This window comes from Liolophura sinensis, chromosome 7, assembly GCF_032854445.1.
Source record: "Liolophura sinensis isolate JHLJ2023 chromosome 7, CUHK_Ljap_v2, whole genome shotgun sequence".
Classification (NCBI taxonomy): domain Eukaryota; kingdom Metazoa; phylum Mollusca; class Polyplacophora; order Chitonida; family Chitonidae; genus Liolophura; species Liolophura sinensis.
In genome coordinates this window covers 58,478,952-58,497,116 of record NC_088301.1, presented here as the reverse complement: position 1 = coordinate 58,497,116, position 18,165 = coordinate 58,478,952, and the positions used below count along the sequence as shown (strand labels likewise).

The following is an 18,165-nucleotide window of genomic DNA, read 5'->3' as shown; positions in this document are numbered from 1 at the left end:
ATTTTAGTGCACTTACATGCAAACAGCTAAACCAGAGAGGTGTGAGGGTTTTGAGGACTGAATGACCTCGTTGTCTTTAGCCAAATGTTCCTTCAGTTTCCGTTTTTATGTCCATCCTGTTCAACAACAATTTTCAGTCTGAAAGTGTCCCCGTTTCATCTGCAAGAGCTCTCGCACTAATAAGGAGAATGTGTCGTTGTTGAGATACTCACATAACCAGGGCATATATCACATTTTAAAGTGAGCCAATGGTTTGACAGTCATATTATTTTAGTTATATTTTTATTTTTACGTGTTTTGAACTTTATATGATCAGTGTAAAAATATCCAACTGCTTCAGTACATTAGGTTAATTCATGCAGGCATAAAGGCCAACATTTAACAGTTGCTTAACGTTTTTCTGGGGATATCTTGCACTTGCAGTAATTAAAGTGAAATACAATGACTAAAATGACAGATTACACTGTACACAAGCGCTTACTGACTGTATAGAGTTACAGGATGAATATTTTCAATTATTGAAAATGTATCTCTCTCTGGTTACTAAAATAAGTATATTCCTCGCATCAGGATAACTTGGCCCAAACCTCCCCGCCACACTCACCCAAGAACTCGATTTCTGCAACTTTTTCTTCTCCAGCTTAACAGATGACGCTTAAACATATTAAATCTGTTACAGGTGTACAGGTCTGTTACAAGGATCACAGGTATATTAAGTCTGTTACAGGTGTAAAGGTCTGTTACAAGGATCATAGGTATATTAAGTCTGTTACAAGTATACAGATCTGTTACAAGGAGCACAGGCATATCAAGCCTGTTATAAATATACAGGTGTGATACAAGGCCCACAGGTATGTTACATCTGTTACAAGTATACAGGTCTGTTACAAGGACCGCAGGTATATTAAGCCTGTTACAAGGAACACAAATATATTTAAGTCTGTTACTAGTGTACAGGCCTGTCACAAGGACTACAGGTATATTAAGTTTGTTACAAGTATACAGGTCTGTTACAAGGACCACAGGTATACAAGTATACAGGTCTGTTACAAGAGCCACATGTACATTAAGTCTTTTGCAGGTAAACACAGTTACATGAACATATAGATCAGAATTTCGGTTTCATTATTATGAAATTATTTCTGAATCAGTCATAGAAATAACTCCTATATTCCAGCAGAATGGTACGGGAAAGTAAGTCATAGCCAATAACTCTCAAAAGATAGCAGGTTTACCCCGGACACTCCGTATGACATTAAACAACAATCAAACACATAAATAAACTAGAATCCGATGTCCAAAATAGCTCACCTCCCAAAACTTTTAAAAACGGAAAGAAAGAAAACTAAGAAAATATTTAAAGAAATCACAGGAAGCCAGGATGAGGTGTATGGACAAAATCTGAATACATGGCCCTACACAAAGCTCTATATGGGAGTATTATGAAATAGTTAACCGATTGTCATTCACTCGCGACCTCCTGTTGCTTTAATCCTGTGGCAAGCATATCAACCACTTGATTACGTGCGTTTATCGTCACAAAACTGGAAAATCATAACAGGCAGAGTCGTTAAATGTTTAGACCAAAGGACCATGATATAGGTAAGTGCCTGGACCATAGCATTATGATAGAGGTAAGTATTTAGACCACAACATTATGACACAGGTAAGTGTTTAGGCCATAGCATCATGATATAGGTAAGTGTCTAGACCATACCCCCATGAAATACTAGTAAGTAGGTGTCTAGACCATAGCATATGGTACAGGTAAAGGTCTTGATCATAGCATCACTTTATAGGTAAGGGTCTGTACCATAACATCATTTTATATGTAAGGGTGTAGACCATAGCATCGTGGTACTGGAGAGGGTCTGGACTATAGCATCATTTTATAGGTAAGTGTCTAGACCACAACATCATGGTACAGGTAAGTGTCTAGACAATAGCACCATGGTACAGGTAAGTGTCTAGACCATAGCATCATGGTACAGGTAGGGGTCTGGACCATAGCATCATGGTACAGGTAAGGGCTTAGGCCATATCATCATGTACAGGTAAGTGTCTAGACCATAGCACCGTGGTACAGGTAAGTGTCTAGACCATAGCACCATGGTACAGGTAAGTGTCTAGACCATAGCATCATGGTACAGGTAAGGGTCTGGACCATAGCGTAATGGTACAGGTAAGGGCTTAGGGCATAGCATCATGGTACTGGTAAGTGTTTGCACCATAGTATCATGATATAGGTAGGTGTTTAGACCATAATATCATGACATAGGTAGGTGTTTAGACCATAACATCATGATATAGGTAGGTGTCTAGACCATAGTGTTATGTGAACAACTGCCATCAGCTTCTAAATTTAGCTTGCCACTGTTTACATATGCTGAGTTCAGGGCCTGCTGTCTGCCTCTGCCTTAAAATGTTCCAGAATACGCTCATTTCGGGGCCTGTTTGTTTACAAGTCTTCAAGAATTTTCTTATTCTAGAAAATTCCACCAGTGTATATAAGACCTATGAAAGCAGGTCAAGGAGGAGAAAGGAGAATTATTGAGAGTTTTGGATGCTTTCGCTGTGTGTTACTTTAGTAGGCCTTTTGTGCCTCTTTATAGCCTTTATAGCCTCTGGCTTTGTTATGTCATATCTCCACCGAGCACTTGTTCAGTCTGAACTTGTATATTTAATTTGTGCTCTTGTGTACACAATGCTTATTAGTGCACGGACCCTGTCTGTGGAATTTTGTGTATATTTCGTCATACACCCAGTTATACTGTGGATTTTCCCTCTTATTTGTGCATTTATGCCTGTATGGTTTTCCGCATTATGGGATATATGCGTCCGTTTGGACTTGACACCGTTGTAAATGTAAGTACTTTAGTATTTGTATAGATACTGCTATCCTTTCTTGTTAAACTTAAGTCCTTTAGTATTTGTAAAAATCTTGTTATATGTTCTTGTTAAACGTAATAAATTGTTGTAAAATAAAATCTGCTGGTTTTGGTTATTATTATGTGCGGCTGAACTGTCGTGTATTTCGAACAAGCCATCTCTTTATAATACAGACAGTTTGGGTCGTAACAATAGCACCATGGTACAGGTAAGGGTTTGGACCATAGCATCATGGTACAGGTAAGGGCTTAGGCCATAACATCATGGTACAGGTAAGGGTTTGGACCATAGCCTCATGGTACAGGTAAGGGCTTATGTCTATATGTAATCATCGTCTTGAGAAGAGCCACATTATATAGGTTCATGCAAGTTGGGTGCTAGCTAAGAGATCGGATGACCATATTTCCATCTTTGTTTCTACATCATTAACCGCCCTGAATCGTTGTATTTACTGAATATAAAAGCAGTCACATTAACGTTAGAAAGTAGGCCATATCACCTTTTTGTCCGTCAAAAATAAAGAGTTTAATGTTTACCAACTCTAACAATGTCCTTCCGAAAACCAAGAACATTTTTCACAGTAACTGGTAGATGTAATAAGTTGCTTTCTCTCATCGTTTTGTCATGAACACATTCCCTAACTCCTCATGATAAGTGTTCATCTCTCGTAGTCTGATGTATACGTTCTTTTATAGGACGGTGCAGATTCTAGCCTGGTAGCGGGTATTGCTACAAAATGAAGTGATCCGAAGATGTTCAGATGCTGGCGATATGCCTATTACACATGGATTCAATTTGGTTGTATTTAGGAAAAACAAGGCGATACAAGTGAAGTACAAAAATGTAGTTTGGATTTAAGGACTTTTTTGGAGAATGATTTGATGTGTTCATGACAGGGCCCACTTTCACATGTCTTTGTAAATCATTACTCATAACTTTTCTCATAAATTGTTTTGGCCCTACCCTTTTCCCATTTGTACGAAAAAGTTACCAGAAATTTTAATTTCTGCGTTGTGTAAAAGTCGCCCCTAACAAGGTTAAGAGAACGAGATCAAGCAGGATCAGTGAATACAACAGTCGGTCACAAATCTATATTTCAAACGCTAAACTCCGGTGAAGAATAAAACAGACCTTATAAATTGGTCGAGCAGGGTTGATCACAGTGTATCTGGGTATATAAAGCTACAAAATGCGCCTATAGAACCGAATTTCACCATCGTGGGAAAAAGCGGTATATACAAGCTTATAAATACTGTTTTCCATATAATATGAGGCAGTTAAGCGGAATTCAAGTAGGTCATGCAGCTGTATTGATAAGTACCTATGTATATTACACCATCAAAGGTTGGGCGATATATGTGCGATAAAATAAGTTAAAATGTCAGCTCTGTCATGGAGCAAAACTTCGACCAATCCGCTTTAGAAACCACCTTTAATAGGCCTATAATGTTTTTTGGCTGGGCACAAATGCCTGTCAGTAGCGAAATACCATGACAGCTATTGTGGGAAAACAAGAAAACTAATTCCAGAGTGAACAGGATGTTAAACATTCTGGGATTAGAAATAAAATACTCAATTTTAAGGAACGACGTCATCCTTTTCTTTGACTTTAATATAGAATATGTGATACTTATGGTGAGATTTGTAAAGGCGACAATCGGCCCAAGTATAGTTAGTGCAAATTTTCCTATACACCTTTCTGTCCTATTTTTGTATAATTGATTGAATAAGCATATATAGCAGAAGAATGCATGGGATCAATTTTGACTCATTGAAGGGTAAACTTCATGTTTCCGTGTAAGGTAATGGCATCTATTTTTTACATAAAATATAAGTATAATCAGAGTAACCCTTGTATAAGCTGGGTATTACCATAGTCACCATTTTTTCCCCAAATTACCATCTGTGTTTTTCTTTGTTCGTATAGACTGTAGTATCAAGAAAGTCCTTATCACGTTGTTGATTCACGTCATGCATTTAGGATCTATCAGTGCTACAAAAGCGAAATGACAATTTACTTTACACCCTCTACATTTCTTATTTTTCATCTCTATATCCCCCACTTTTTACCTCCCAGCTTTTGTAATTTCTTAAATCATGCTAAGCTGAGCAACACAGTGTCGCTTTCTGTGTCAAAACCTCAGTCAAATTTGACTTGCCACAGCTACCTCTAATAACTAAACGAGTACCATTCTTTAGAGGGATCTGTCATATCTCGAGTTCTTTTCCGCCAGGGATTAACTACCTATGTCCTCAATTGAGGTATGACGTCAGCAGTTCACTATTTCATTGCCTGTCAAAGCAGCCATGTAAACACATATATGGCAAACCAAGGAGTTTAGTGGTTATGTATGACTAACACGATATTTAAAAAACGAGCGAATGGATGTATACATTATTGAGGTGTGCAGCCTTCAGTTATTGTGTTATCTAATATAGATCTGAGCCGTTATAATTACTCTGTGTGCTAGATGGACCATTGCCGGGCAGGAACAGGTCATGTTTCACGTTTATACTACACTCTTTGCTTCTCCTTTAACGTTATAGTCTAAATGACGTGTTAATTTAAATTACCAATGAAAATAACACACCTGTTACTTGGGTGTAATGCATGTTATACAACGATACATTAACAAAGGACGTGTTTGTATGTTGTAGTTCGGTCTATTTTAATTTTACCTTATTGAGCTTGGTTTGGTTAGTCTAGCAAACACTGGGGACAAAGCCACTCAGTGAACTCAGGTCTTCCTTATTTCAGGTGTTCTTGTTAAGAGACCCCTGAACAGTTAACAAGGAGACATATAGGCACGTTATGTAATGGGGGGGTTAGATAAGAGGATTAACCATATGTCTAAGGTTCGCTGACCAATGAAGTGGACATGAAATTGTGACAGTTCCCTTTATTACATAGCATTCCATAGATTATTTTCCTCAGTTGTAGCGTATTATGCACGATTGAGAACAAATACTGTGTCCAATTTTCCGTCTATGAATTTGATCGATGAGGTGTTGTGCATTGTTTATTATTATTTAACGAGTTTGTGATATGCATAGTTCCCTTTAACTTGTCATAAATGCAGTTGTAAACGTAACAAAATTAAGAGGCCTATGTCTTTTACAAAATGTTTACGCTCATTATTAACCCATGTTCAACCATATTACGTTGTTACCCATGTTCAACCATATACGTTGTTACCCATGTTCAACCATATTACGTTGTTACCCATGTTCAACCATATACGTTGTTACCCATGTTCAACCATATACGTTGTTACCCATGTTCAATCATATTACGTTGTTACCCATGTTCAACCATATACGTTGTTACCCATGTTCAACCATATACGTTGTTACCCATGTTCAACCATATTACGTTGTTACCCATGTTCAACCATATTACGTTGTTACCCATGTTCAACCATATACGTTGTTACCCATGTTCAACCATATACGTTGTTACCCATGTTCAACCATATACGTTGTTGAAGTCCACCCATGGCTGACTTCCTCTTCGGTACTGTGTTGGAAGATCTACCAGTAACCTGCGGATGGTTGTAGGTTTCTCCCCGGTTGTGTCCTGTTTCCTCTTACCATACAGTTGCCCACCGTTGTATAAGTGAAATATTCTTGAGTAAGACGTAAAACTCCAATCAAATAAATAACCAAATAATTTAAAATCATGACTCGTTCTCCTCTATATTTGTCTTGCTAAATAATTTATTTTCTATTTGAGGTAGTTTTCTCTGTTCCTCTGTAATATATAGCTTTAAAGCTTTACGTTTATGAGCTTCGAATCGCCATTAAACTGGTAAATAAGACGTTTGAATGTCCATCAGACATTTTATTTCTTAGGTTGGCACCATCATTCAGAGGTTTATACTTTTACAAATTTAAACACAGTAGTGGCTTAACATATTTAATGTTTTATTTAATTTAAACATTAAATAAGTCTGAACAAAACGAATGGTCATAAAATCTCCGCTTTGCTATACATGACAGTGAATGTCGTTTTATGGCTCATTAAACAAATATAAATAGATTTATTCATCAGGGAGACAAGACCACAAGACAATGATACATAAATGAAACATATTAAGACAGTCATTTATACACTCTGCGACATTTTACTAAAATATTTACTTAATCACTGATGTGTAACTTAATAAAGATTATTTATTAATGAAATGTTGAACACTTAACGTATGTACATGTGGTAATCCGTAGACTACACAGAGCCATTATGCAATATCACAGAAACGCTAAGCGATACAATCTTTTATACCGCTACGATTTTTAGAACTTTGGCTAAAAAAACAACAACAACAACATGCTCCCGCAACTTCATTTTTACCATTGTTCAAATAATCAAGAAAGCTGAATAGAAGAGAGAAATTCACAGTTGTAAGAATGAGCATTCCCCCTGATGCATTACAGTAGCGAGTATTTCATAATCGGCATTGAAATGTGATGCGTTACAGTAGTGACAGACTAGCGAGATTACAGTCCAGTGAACTGATTGATAAATGATAAGAACTGTGACAACTTGGTGAATCCACTGTATTGCATAGGAATTCCGCAATCAATTGGACTGCCCCAACTGACTACACCAACCAGATACCATCTTCGGTTATCACCTGTAAAAGACAAGGAATATCCATTAAGCATCCAGACGATAATTTGACATAAACTGTAATTGTTTTCTGGCAGTGATTACATCCTCTTGTCTGAACAGAATGGGGCCAGATAAAACACTTTGTGACTGATGAAGAAATTCTCCACAAACAGAATTAGAATATAGATCGCCTTAAGATACACTATAAATATGAAGAATAGCAAAACTTTGTGTATTACTGCTATAGAGTATTTGGTAAACTCTACTAACCTGATCCGGCTCTAGCCATTGCGGGTCCGCCAGAATCTCCGAAACAGGTGTCACTTCTGCCATCATCGTGTCCAGCACAGAACATTTTGCTTGTGACAATCAGGGGAAGACCTAGAACACAGCACACAAAGACAAAACGTCTAAAAAATTGGTTCAGTGAATATTTCCATTATCCACAGCTTATGAAGGTAAAGAATTATTAGGCGATGCAGTAGTCAATTTTTGTCCGCTTACCAGATTCAGCATATTTATCTTCACAGGACTCCCTGGAAATCGTTCCAAGCACCGTCATCATCAATACGCCAGCATCAGTTCGGTTTTCGGTTTCTCCCCAACCCGTAACGGTTATGTTTGAACCTGGTCGAATGAGTCGGTCGGCCAAAGCAACACCATCCGAGTTATAGCCCGGTAAGCAAATGGGCGACACTCTGTTGGAAAGGGTCGCTGTCGAAGCCAGGCGAATCAATGCAATGTCAGAGTTAAGGACTTCCGGGTCATAGTTCGGATGAACATGTATCTCAGACGCCTAATGGAGAAAGAAGAAGGTATTATTATTAGTGCAGAATAAATATCATACTTGGAGAAAGAAATGATGAATCGGAAACGGATTTGTACAGCCTAACAGTACACTTAATTGACAGCCTACCAAGGAAACTTGAACTTCCGCGTCGTCCTGGTTGATATCACGGTAGTATTTTCCCAGATACAGTTTGAGGTTCGCCAGCGGCATGATGTTTGCCGTGGACCTATTCGTGACACAGTGAGCCGCTGTCACCACCCAGTTTTCGCTGATGACGGTCCCTCCGCAGACGCCATAAAACTGACCGTCTTCCTGGCGGTGAGCAATGGAGACCTGCCATGGCCATTCACCCTGACGAGACACCTGGCCGTTCCTAATTACCCCAACTCGAACTCCTTCCGATTTGCCGCAAACTACAATGAAAATTGGCTGTCCTCTATATTTGCAAATTTACAATCCAAAAGACGCAAAAGGATATATTATGAATGAATCGGTTACTTTTTCCGTCTGTGGTTGATACCACTGATCTGTCAGGGATGACAAAGGATCCAAAGAATTGTTTCTGTTAAAAAAAAAATAAAAGGTGGATAGTATAGCACGTAAGACTGATTCTAAAGTGTGAAAAGTTTCATCCTATATTAAACTGATGTATTTAATCACAGTGGAAATCATGTAAGGGTTTGGAAACTGATATATACCTGGGATGCACGTGGGTTGTCGTCCTGACCAATCGCCAGACCGCAGACACTCGCGATGTTGAGAGCCGACCAGCTGATAAAAGCGCGATTCACATTCAAACGTTAATCTCGTGAGAACCCGAAACTGCCCACTGGGAAGATTAATGTCTACGACAGTTCCTTCCGACCCGTCTCCTCCAGCCACGCGTGAATTGGGGCGAAGGTAACCAGGTCTGCGTAGTCTTCTGTAAATGAAACGAGAACAGGATACAGTCAAGAGTAAATATCACTGCATTGCTTTCTTGAAACTTTAAGCTTTGCTTCATCCCTTACTGTGTGATGTTCCATTGAGATACATAGAGATACATCCCTTTGTGCATGTTACAACGATGTATATTAACCCAGGAAAAAATGACGATATGCAGGAATATATGAAAAATACACTCCACGATGAAGAAAGCCTTCCACATCAACAAAAACGCTGTCACCAAGAGCTGCTGGTCGAAGTTAGAAAGACGAGGCTACGTTACACTTGCAATTAAGATCCATCTGTCTTATTCCCAGGTTACACTAATGGAGAGAATTTCTAGCTTCAAAGTCAGGAAGTCACCAACTTGTCCCACACTTACCCTCTACCCCCAAGTCTGCCTCCCCCGCCTACTCTGGGCTGACGAACTTCGCGGACGGCATTGGCAGGTGTTCCAGGATCAGCACAAGTGATAACTGTCCATAGAAATATAAATCAAGAGCTATTCATTTGTATATTCAGAGATAAGAAAGCATGTCAATCTTTCACAAGGATTTCAAACATGGAGTTCCCATTTAGATGGATGAATTTTTATATTTAGAACGCGTTACTAAGTTAGACTGGGAGCCGTAGGAAGAAGGAAATGTCAGTATGTTTCATGGAGGGGCAAGCACTGAGGTTTAACTACGATGTGGTTATCATTTCTTTTTTGCCTGCTGTAGTATAACGTATAGGCAGAGGGATACTGGTATTTATTTTTGCTGTAAAGAAGGCCACTTTTGCTAATTCACAATAATGCCAAACTGTTATCCACCATTGCAGGTGTCGAAGGAAGCCTCCCTCCTTCCTCCCCTAACCCCAAAAAACCCAAACAAACAAACAAAAATAAACAAACAAACAAAAACAAACAAACAAAAAAACAAACAACACTCACCTCGGATACAACGGGCTTCTCTACCGGACCACTCGCCAGTAGCCTGACAGATGCGTTGATTTGTGCCAGATATCAGGAAACCGTCATTACAGACAAACTCTATCCTGTAGAAAACAAAAGTTATAGGAATGTTAGAATGGTACCACTGCTTTTCAGGTGTAATCTATTACCTTTGTAGGTAGAGCTCGAAATAAATCAAAAAGATCCCAACAACACTTACGTTTCCCCGGGAGTGTAAACAACGCCATTTCTGGAGCTGAGAATTCGGCCATTAGTTGGAGCAGCTATTGTTGGACAGGTTACAGGCGGAAGTGTGGTGGTTGTCACGGTACACCTAGAACGAAAATATACATGTACTCTGTCAACTGACGATCTATCTGTATAACTGTGACTCACTAGAAACAGTTATGTTGACACAATATCGCTTCTATTTTGTGGAAGTGGGGTTAACCCATAATCATTCATTCATTTAGAACCTTGTTAAGAAGGCCTGTTTTGTGGTGGAAACATACCTCGGCGAAGGTCTGTTCCATGCGGAGTTTTGCAGACAGGTGAGGCTTGAATCTCCCTGTAATGTGAAACCTGCCTGGCATGTTACGGTTATGCTGTTGCCAACAGGGTAAAGGTTGCTGTCGGGCGTAACTATTCCGTTGCTTATCACTGGCTTGTTACACTGGGCGAGGGCTGAAATCAAGAAAATAAAACTCTGTAGTAATAATAATAAAACTTTAACTTGCATCCACAAATATCTGTGTTCGGTAAATTCGAACAGAAGTGAACATGGCAAATTGATTCTAAGGGGAAAGTTGCTTCAGTGATACCCACACTTTGATCTCAGCTAATTTTAAAAACTCACCTGCCAACGGGACACTTTTCATGATCCTTTAAGCCAGTTTAAAGTGTATTTATTCAACAGTTCACACCATCAATAGTTCCCTGTTATATGAAAGGTTTGAAAAAAAAAACACCATGTGGTGAAAACCGGACATAATCGCAGCTCCACATACCACAAATTTCCGCGAGGTCAACATCCGGTTAGTGACGTGCCCATTACTTATTCCACCGGGAAGGACACTCTATTGGAATTATCTATTCAGCTTGTGTGGGGCATAACTCAGCATCATAACGCCGCCCATCTAGCCGATGCATTGTTCATTACCACAGAGTAACACGTACCACATGATGGCGCTGTCCCTGTCCACGTGCCATCTCTGCACACAAGGGATGAGTCTCCTGATAATGTCCATCTATCGTTGCAGTAATAGCGAACACGTCCACCTTCAGCCCAGTTAGTTCCCTCGTACCGCCCATTATGTAAATTTGGAGGCTCTCCACAGCTTCGAACTGCAAAAATAAAGAGCACCTTTATACCCCTGAAAGTTACAAACGTACGGTTTTAAATTTATATATTAATCAGTTTCATGAACTATGGCAGTAAGTGTATAGAGAGATTTGAAGGCACAAATCATAACGAATATAGAATTCAACCTACCACATGTTGGAACGGCGGCATTCCACTGAGATGAAGGCAGACAATTTAGCTCAGTAGCTCCTTGCAGAGAATAGCCATTATCACAGGTGAAGCGCACTCTCCGAATCAAGGGAACACCTGTTAATTATGAAATTGAGACACATTTAATGAAACTATCCCAAGTTGGAATATAATACATCATAGACAGGTAAACTATTAATCTCATTATTTCTACTAAATAGACTTACTCACCGTTGGTATTGTCCGACGTGGCCATGGTTCTGTATTCTTCAACATTTATATTTAATCCGGGAGTGGCAGTCGGCACAGTGCACGAGTACTCTGCGGACATAATTAACGTGAAGTCATTATAACACAGTTTATACATGTACATGACCAGACATAAAGCTCAAAAAAAGCCTCACCTTTATAGTTACCATTGTGAAACTAATAAACATATTTTCTTTCCATTAAGCAAATATTGAGCTGACCGCGATCAAATTTCCCAGAGCACTACAGTTTGTCTTACCACAGCGAGCTTCGCCCCCAGACCACACTCCAGTGCTCTCACATCGCTTTCGAGTAGGACCGACCAAGACATATCCAGTGTTGCATATGTAATTCACCACTGTTCCTTCAAGAGCAGAGCTACCCCCCTCTGCGGTTGTCCTTCCATTGGCAATCGATGGCGCAGCACTGCATGTCACCGCTTTAGAAAGAAAATGGCCCCCATTATACAGTTATTTACTTATTAAGAACAAAGGCATCTCTATATACATGAAGTCAGATTTAGACTTGGAAAGTTCAGGCCTATACAAATATTGAAAACTACAATTTATTAAATTTTACCGCGCATAGCCTTTAAACCTGTATTGTGATAGCTAATACTTAAAAAAATTAGTGAACAGTATATATAATATAATAAAACGCATATATAGTTTTTTGTTTCAAGCTCACCATCTCTCTGTGCACATCGTGGACCGCTGAAGCCGTTTAGACACTGGCAAGCTCCGGTTTGCGCATTACAGACCCCATTGTTTTCACACCGGCAAACTGGAATTTAACAACACGATTATATAATCATAAAATATTACATGAGTGTAAAATAAGTTATTATGCGCAATATAATCTTTACGGAATCGATAGATTCAACGAAAATATGAAATCAAAAACATTTTCAACTGCCACCAAAGGATTGATACACGTGACATAATGATGTTAAGCATTAAATATACTAGACGCAGTACAAGACATACCAGTTAAGTGTTCTTTCAGCTTTATCTTGACTGATAACAAATGCATAAGTACCTCCTTGGCAGTTTGGCCCATATCTTCCACTTGGACAGGACGCACAACCGCCGTCTCTTGTAGGGTTACAGGAGAGACAGTTTCTGAACTGGCTACAAAGAGCAGCTTCGTCGAACTCATCACAAGCTTTACAGTAAGGCTTCCATCGGTAAAAATATGTACACCTGTTAAAGAGATCAAGAGGACGTATTTAGAGTTCGTGGAAGGCAATCACCAAACATTCAGTACACTGGTTTAAAACTGCCTGAATCATTTCATCTGCTCAAAGGCTGAAATTCTACCTGTTTTCATCACAGCATAATCCCATTCGCAAAATCAAACCCCTCTATTAAATAGTATAACATTGTTGACAGTTCTAATCTTTAAGAGGTCTGAAACACAGTATTTAGTTCTACGGAGTTAATTCAGGTAATACACTTTGAACGCTTGAAATTGTATATACCAAAGAATAAAGTCCGAAGTTGTGAATCTTACTCTTTGATAGGGATTTGTACTTGTAGCTGGATGTCTGGGCTCCCACACTGGCAGGTTACGGATGAATCAGAACAAAGCCCCAAATCCACTCCCCTGCCTTCGCAGCCAGTCCAAAGTACAGCGACTAGGGCTACTAGTGACAGCATTCGCACACTGTCTGAAATCACATAGATATATATTAATATTCACAGCAGTTTGACCAACACCTTATGGGAAATGCCTCTTAAAAGATATTTCCGTATATTATGCCTGTAATATATATATATATATATATATATATATATATATATATATATATATATATATATATATATATATATATATATATATATATATATATATATATATATATATATATATATACACACACATATAACATACTGAAGCAAAGAAAACTGTGTGAAGCGAATTAAATAATCTTGCTTGTGCTTGGAGTAACGACAAAATTCATAATCAAGTTTACAGATTTCGTCAATAGTGAATAAAAATATGAAATATAGGATGAACTGAGGAACCCATTTCCTGCGTAAACCTTCAGTTATGTTAATAAAATAATTGAATACTTAATGATATGCACGAAGACAATAACATAGCAAAATTTTTTCTATCATAATAACATTTCATTCTGTATCTGTGCAACCTTAATATAGTGCCCTGGCGGAGTTGAGCGTTAAGCACGGTGGGTCGTGAAATTAGATATCATCGTATTATGTTAACATCCTCGCAGCAATATGGGTGACTTGTATATATGGGACAAGTGTCATTTGTAGCAATTCCTGACACAATGGACTGGTTGGAATTTAAAGAGATGTACATGGGGGGATCAATTAAAACGCCTGAATACCCACTTTGGATGCATTTGAAATACTAATGAAATCTGCTATAGTGTTACCAATAAAAGACATAGCTTGATATAATCTTTGTAAAATATATTTAATAAATTGTGTTTTTATAAGCATTTTTCAGTGCATCTTATTTCACACAATGAACGGTCCTTGAGCATGGAAATCCTAATATTCCGAGGTGAGACATTATTTTTTTACATCTAGGGTCAGAAACAAATTTTTCAAAGTTCTCTGAAGCATGCTATTATTTTATAAAATCATCACTTCGCCTAGAGCAATATGAAAAATGTGATCCCAAAGACTTTATTATGCAGTCGACCGAAACAGCTTGCAAAGTCGAGTGAATAACTGAACTATAAAAGATATACAATCGTGGGTTTGTGCATTTTTGGTTCACATTATGAAACAGTGTCTTCTGGCCACATGACATGTTGTAATGTTGCACATGATAATCGTATACAATATGAAGGCTATAGCCCGCTGGAAGGGACATTTGCGGATGGTTTGACCACATCCTGTCCAAGGGCCACTCTACTCCTATATCAAGCTTCGGTTGGCTCCCACGTCTTATGTGGGTTTTTCATTTTAAAGGCTCGTCAAGGGTTAAGTTTAGACTGTTAAATAAGGTGAAGACGGAATTTCAAAATATCCAAATACGGCCTTGACAAAGAAAAACTATGCTTATATGTTGATTTCACTTCACAATTTTCGATCTGTGTTAAGAAAAAAATACGATACCAAGCTCGGATAAATATTTATTTACTATATTTACTAAGATGTACATTTGTATTCAGGAGCTATTGACATGAAGTTCACAGAAACCGAATTTAGATGTTCAATTATCATGCACAGAAACCTTTCAACCATTTTGCATGTAAAGAGGTTGCATGTAAAGAGGTTTGGGACATTATTCCTTCATTTCTTGCATTTCTTACATAATTCCTTAATAACCCTGATAGAAGTAAACTTCATAAGTTACACAAATCTAAAAATCATTAAGACTTAGTTACGATAATCATCAACTCTTGTCTAGCATAAATTCGATGTCTTTTTAGGTCTACACACTTCACATGTAATACATCGATTACTGCATGAACTTTGCAACTTTCTAGTAGAATTTCACACTTATTAGTGTTTTTTTTTTCGGATCAAATATTTATGTGAAGAAAATGGGCGGTATATTTTTATAATTTAACAGAAACATTTTTCTTTCTAGTAGTGAACAATTTTCAATGTGCGTTATGATACCAACATCTTATACACAGTGTGGTATCGTGCAGTTGAATATTTTTCGTTATCATTACAGTTGCAATTTGAATGACTTTACCTTATTCCTACATCGAAAAAAGGGCCGCACACCGATATTATTCGTATAGAATTTATGATAAAATCATTAAAATTAAAACAATTTCAATGATTTTACCTTATTCCTACATCGAAGAGAGGACAGTACATCCATACTGGTATGCTACATAACAATGTTAAAGGGCTCAACTATAATTAAACAGTTATTCAGTCATAATGTATCTGATCTCCACATTCAGATATAACTTTCTGAAGTATGATTCAATGGTTATTCGATGATAAAGTTTCTGGTGCGATGCCTTATTAGATGCCCATATACATTTGTAATTCAAAAGCTACATGAGGTGAACTATAACTCGATCATTATTCAACGTTCCTGATGCGAAGCTTGGTTTGATGTTAGCATGCACTTAGACTTGAAACCCACACGTGTTGAATTATTTCTTTATCAGAGCTTATACAGTTGTAACTTCTTGGTCATAACCACGTATATAGTATTGGGGTACCTTCAGTGTTTAAAAAGCACTTACCAAGCATGCTGATTATTTCTTCTTTAGTGGGCTTGGTGTGGAAGCGATTTGGGCACAGTAGGCAGAGCAGGGCGACACTGGATGTCTGCGGGACAGGATACTGGGTGGACTGGTTGCTGGGACACTCTTCCCTTCTAAAAAGAACCAGATCGTGAGAAAACACGAAAGCTAAGCTAGATAAATTCTAGCCGGGTAGCTGACTGAAAGTGGCTTGGTCGCGAGTTACCGGCTTATTTGTGACACCAGCTCTCCAGAGGAGTCTTTATACGTGTATAAACAGGATATTCAGTTCCCGTTGTTCTACGACCCAACCGGGTAAATCGCCAAAGCAGTACAAACAACCGTAAACGTAGGAACGCTTTGCCCCAAGCCTTACGCATTAGCTCCTACTTCCTGACTGTGGTGTGACATGCAGCAGGGGTCAGCGCCCCAGGATATGATTACCATTCGGGATGGTTGACTATATATATAAAGACACAGTGCTATGTCTCTATGTACGTATATTGAACGAAGAATCCTTAAATTCAGATATTAGACGAACATTGGATTCTGAGGTTAAAAGCTTCATATACTGTCAACACGTGGATATACTAGACGTAAAACGTCTCTAAACTAGTACATATAGACATGCTAGCAAATATGTGCGATCTGACATAATGATGATCTAAATGCTCCAAAAATGTGTGGTATATGTATTTGCCGCCAGTTAAAATAATTACTGTATCTGATTAGTACAAAATGGTTTTGGTGAAATCTCTATCTGTATGCATACAAGTTTTAGAGACTTAAACACAGATATTCCACTCACTGAATTAACTTAACTGACGAATTTCTTGCTTAAATAATTACATATGTAATCTATACCATGTGCACCTTAAATTAGGATAGCTGGGTTCTCAAGGCAATACGCTTGTATGTGCTAAGTTTAATGATAAGTATAAATTCTGCTAATGTATGACGTAAATGGGAGCTACTGCAGCGGTAATCCAACGTGTAAACCGCACTCTGTGTGTTTGACCTCTGACTCACGGTATACAAGGTCACTGAGGAGATTGCCTCTTCGTCATAAGTCTTTTTGTCCAATTAGACGAGAGATTTGTAGAGTTCCGGGAGGCTTCATCAAGGGCTGCACATATTCTGGATTTCCCGTAAGTTAGGGAGTATACAGCACAGACAGATTACACGGGATTTTTAATGCCTACTTCAAACAAGATGTCATTATTACTCAAAGAATGTAAATATTAACAACGAGAAGTGTATGTATAAAGACTTTTGTAAAGCGTTTGGGATATGACTGCGCTTTTTAGGATGTGTGATCTACATATTGTCACATACAGTAGGTAAAGCAATACAAACAATTTATTTATTTGATTGGTGTTTTAGGCCGTACTCAAGAATATTTCACTTATACGACGGCGACCAGCATTATGGTGGGTGGAAACCGGGCAGAGCCCGGAGGAAACCCACGACCATCCGCAGGTTGCTGACAGATCTTCTCACGGCTGGAGAGGAAGCCAGCATGAGCTGGACTTGAACTCACAGCGACCGCATTGGTGAGAGACTCCTGGGTCATTACGCTGCGCTAGCGCTTTAACCGACTGAGTCATGGAGGCCCCGCAATACAAACAAAACGAATCCCGTGATTCCAAGTGTTAATTTAGGAATTGAAAAAAGGCGCACCTAATCGACATGATTTGCACGTCAGCAAATCAACGCTCTTTTCTACAAACTTCTTGTTCAAATATATACATTAGGGTTTTCCAAGAATTAACTACCTGCATGTTTAATCAAAGGTAAAAAGAATACTGACGTAGGTAGTCCCTTTCGTGATCTCGCGCTTTATTGTGTACAGTGTACATATAATCTTTCATCTGACAAGCAGAAAATAGTGCAAAGGTGGAGGTTAAAGATTCAAATATGTTTCTCATCTAACAGCGGTACTCCAGCTTAGGCATGGAACCCGGAACGTGGTGGAGTATGTAACGTGCAGCTATGTAGGTTGCGATAACAACTGCGCTGATTTACTGGAGGACTGCCACAAGTAAATACATATACATCATATTATTACATGTACGTTCGCAGG

General features: G+C 38.5%; 1 protein-coding gene across 1 annotated transcript; it reads right to left on the bottom strand.

The window, feature by feature from the left end:
* Positions 1-6,709: 6,709 nt before the first annotated feature.
* On the bottom strand, positions 6,710-16,365 carry LOC135470118 (limulus clotting factor C-like). Its single transcript, XM_064748877.1, has 17 exons — positions 16,083-16,365; positions 13,403-13,559; positions 12,929-13,092; positions 12,578-12,673; positions 12,150-12,329; positions 11,873-11,962; positions 11,642-11,758; positions 11,326-11,493; positions 10,662-10,833; positions 10,370-10,483; positions 10,150-10,253; positions 9,598-9,691; positions 8,990-9,213; positions 8,418-8,704; positions 8,006-8,297; positions 7,772-7,882; positions 6,710-7,523 (listed from the first exon to the last, which is right to left on the bottom strand). The coding sequence occupies exons 1-17, from the start codon at positions 16,087-16,089 to the stop codon at positions 7,387-7,389; spliced, it is 2,514 nt and encodes an 837-aa protein (XP_064604947.1). The 5' UTR covers positions 16,090-16,365; the 3' UTR covers positions 6,710-7,386.
* Positions 16,366-18,165: the final 1,800 nt, after the last annotated feature.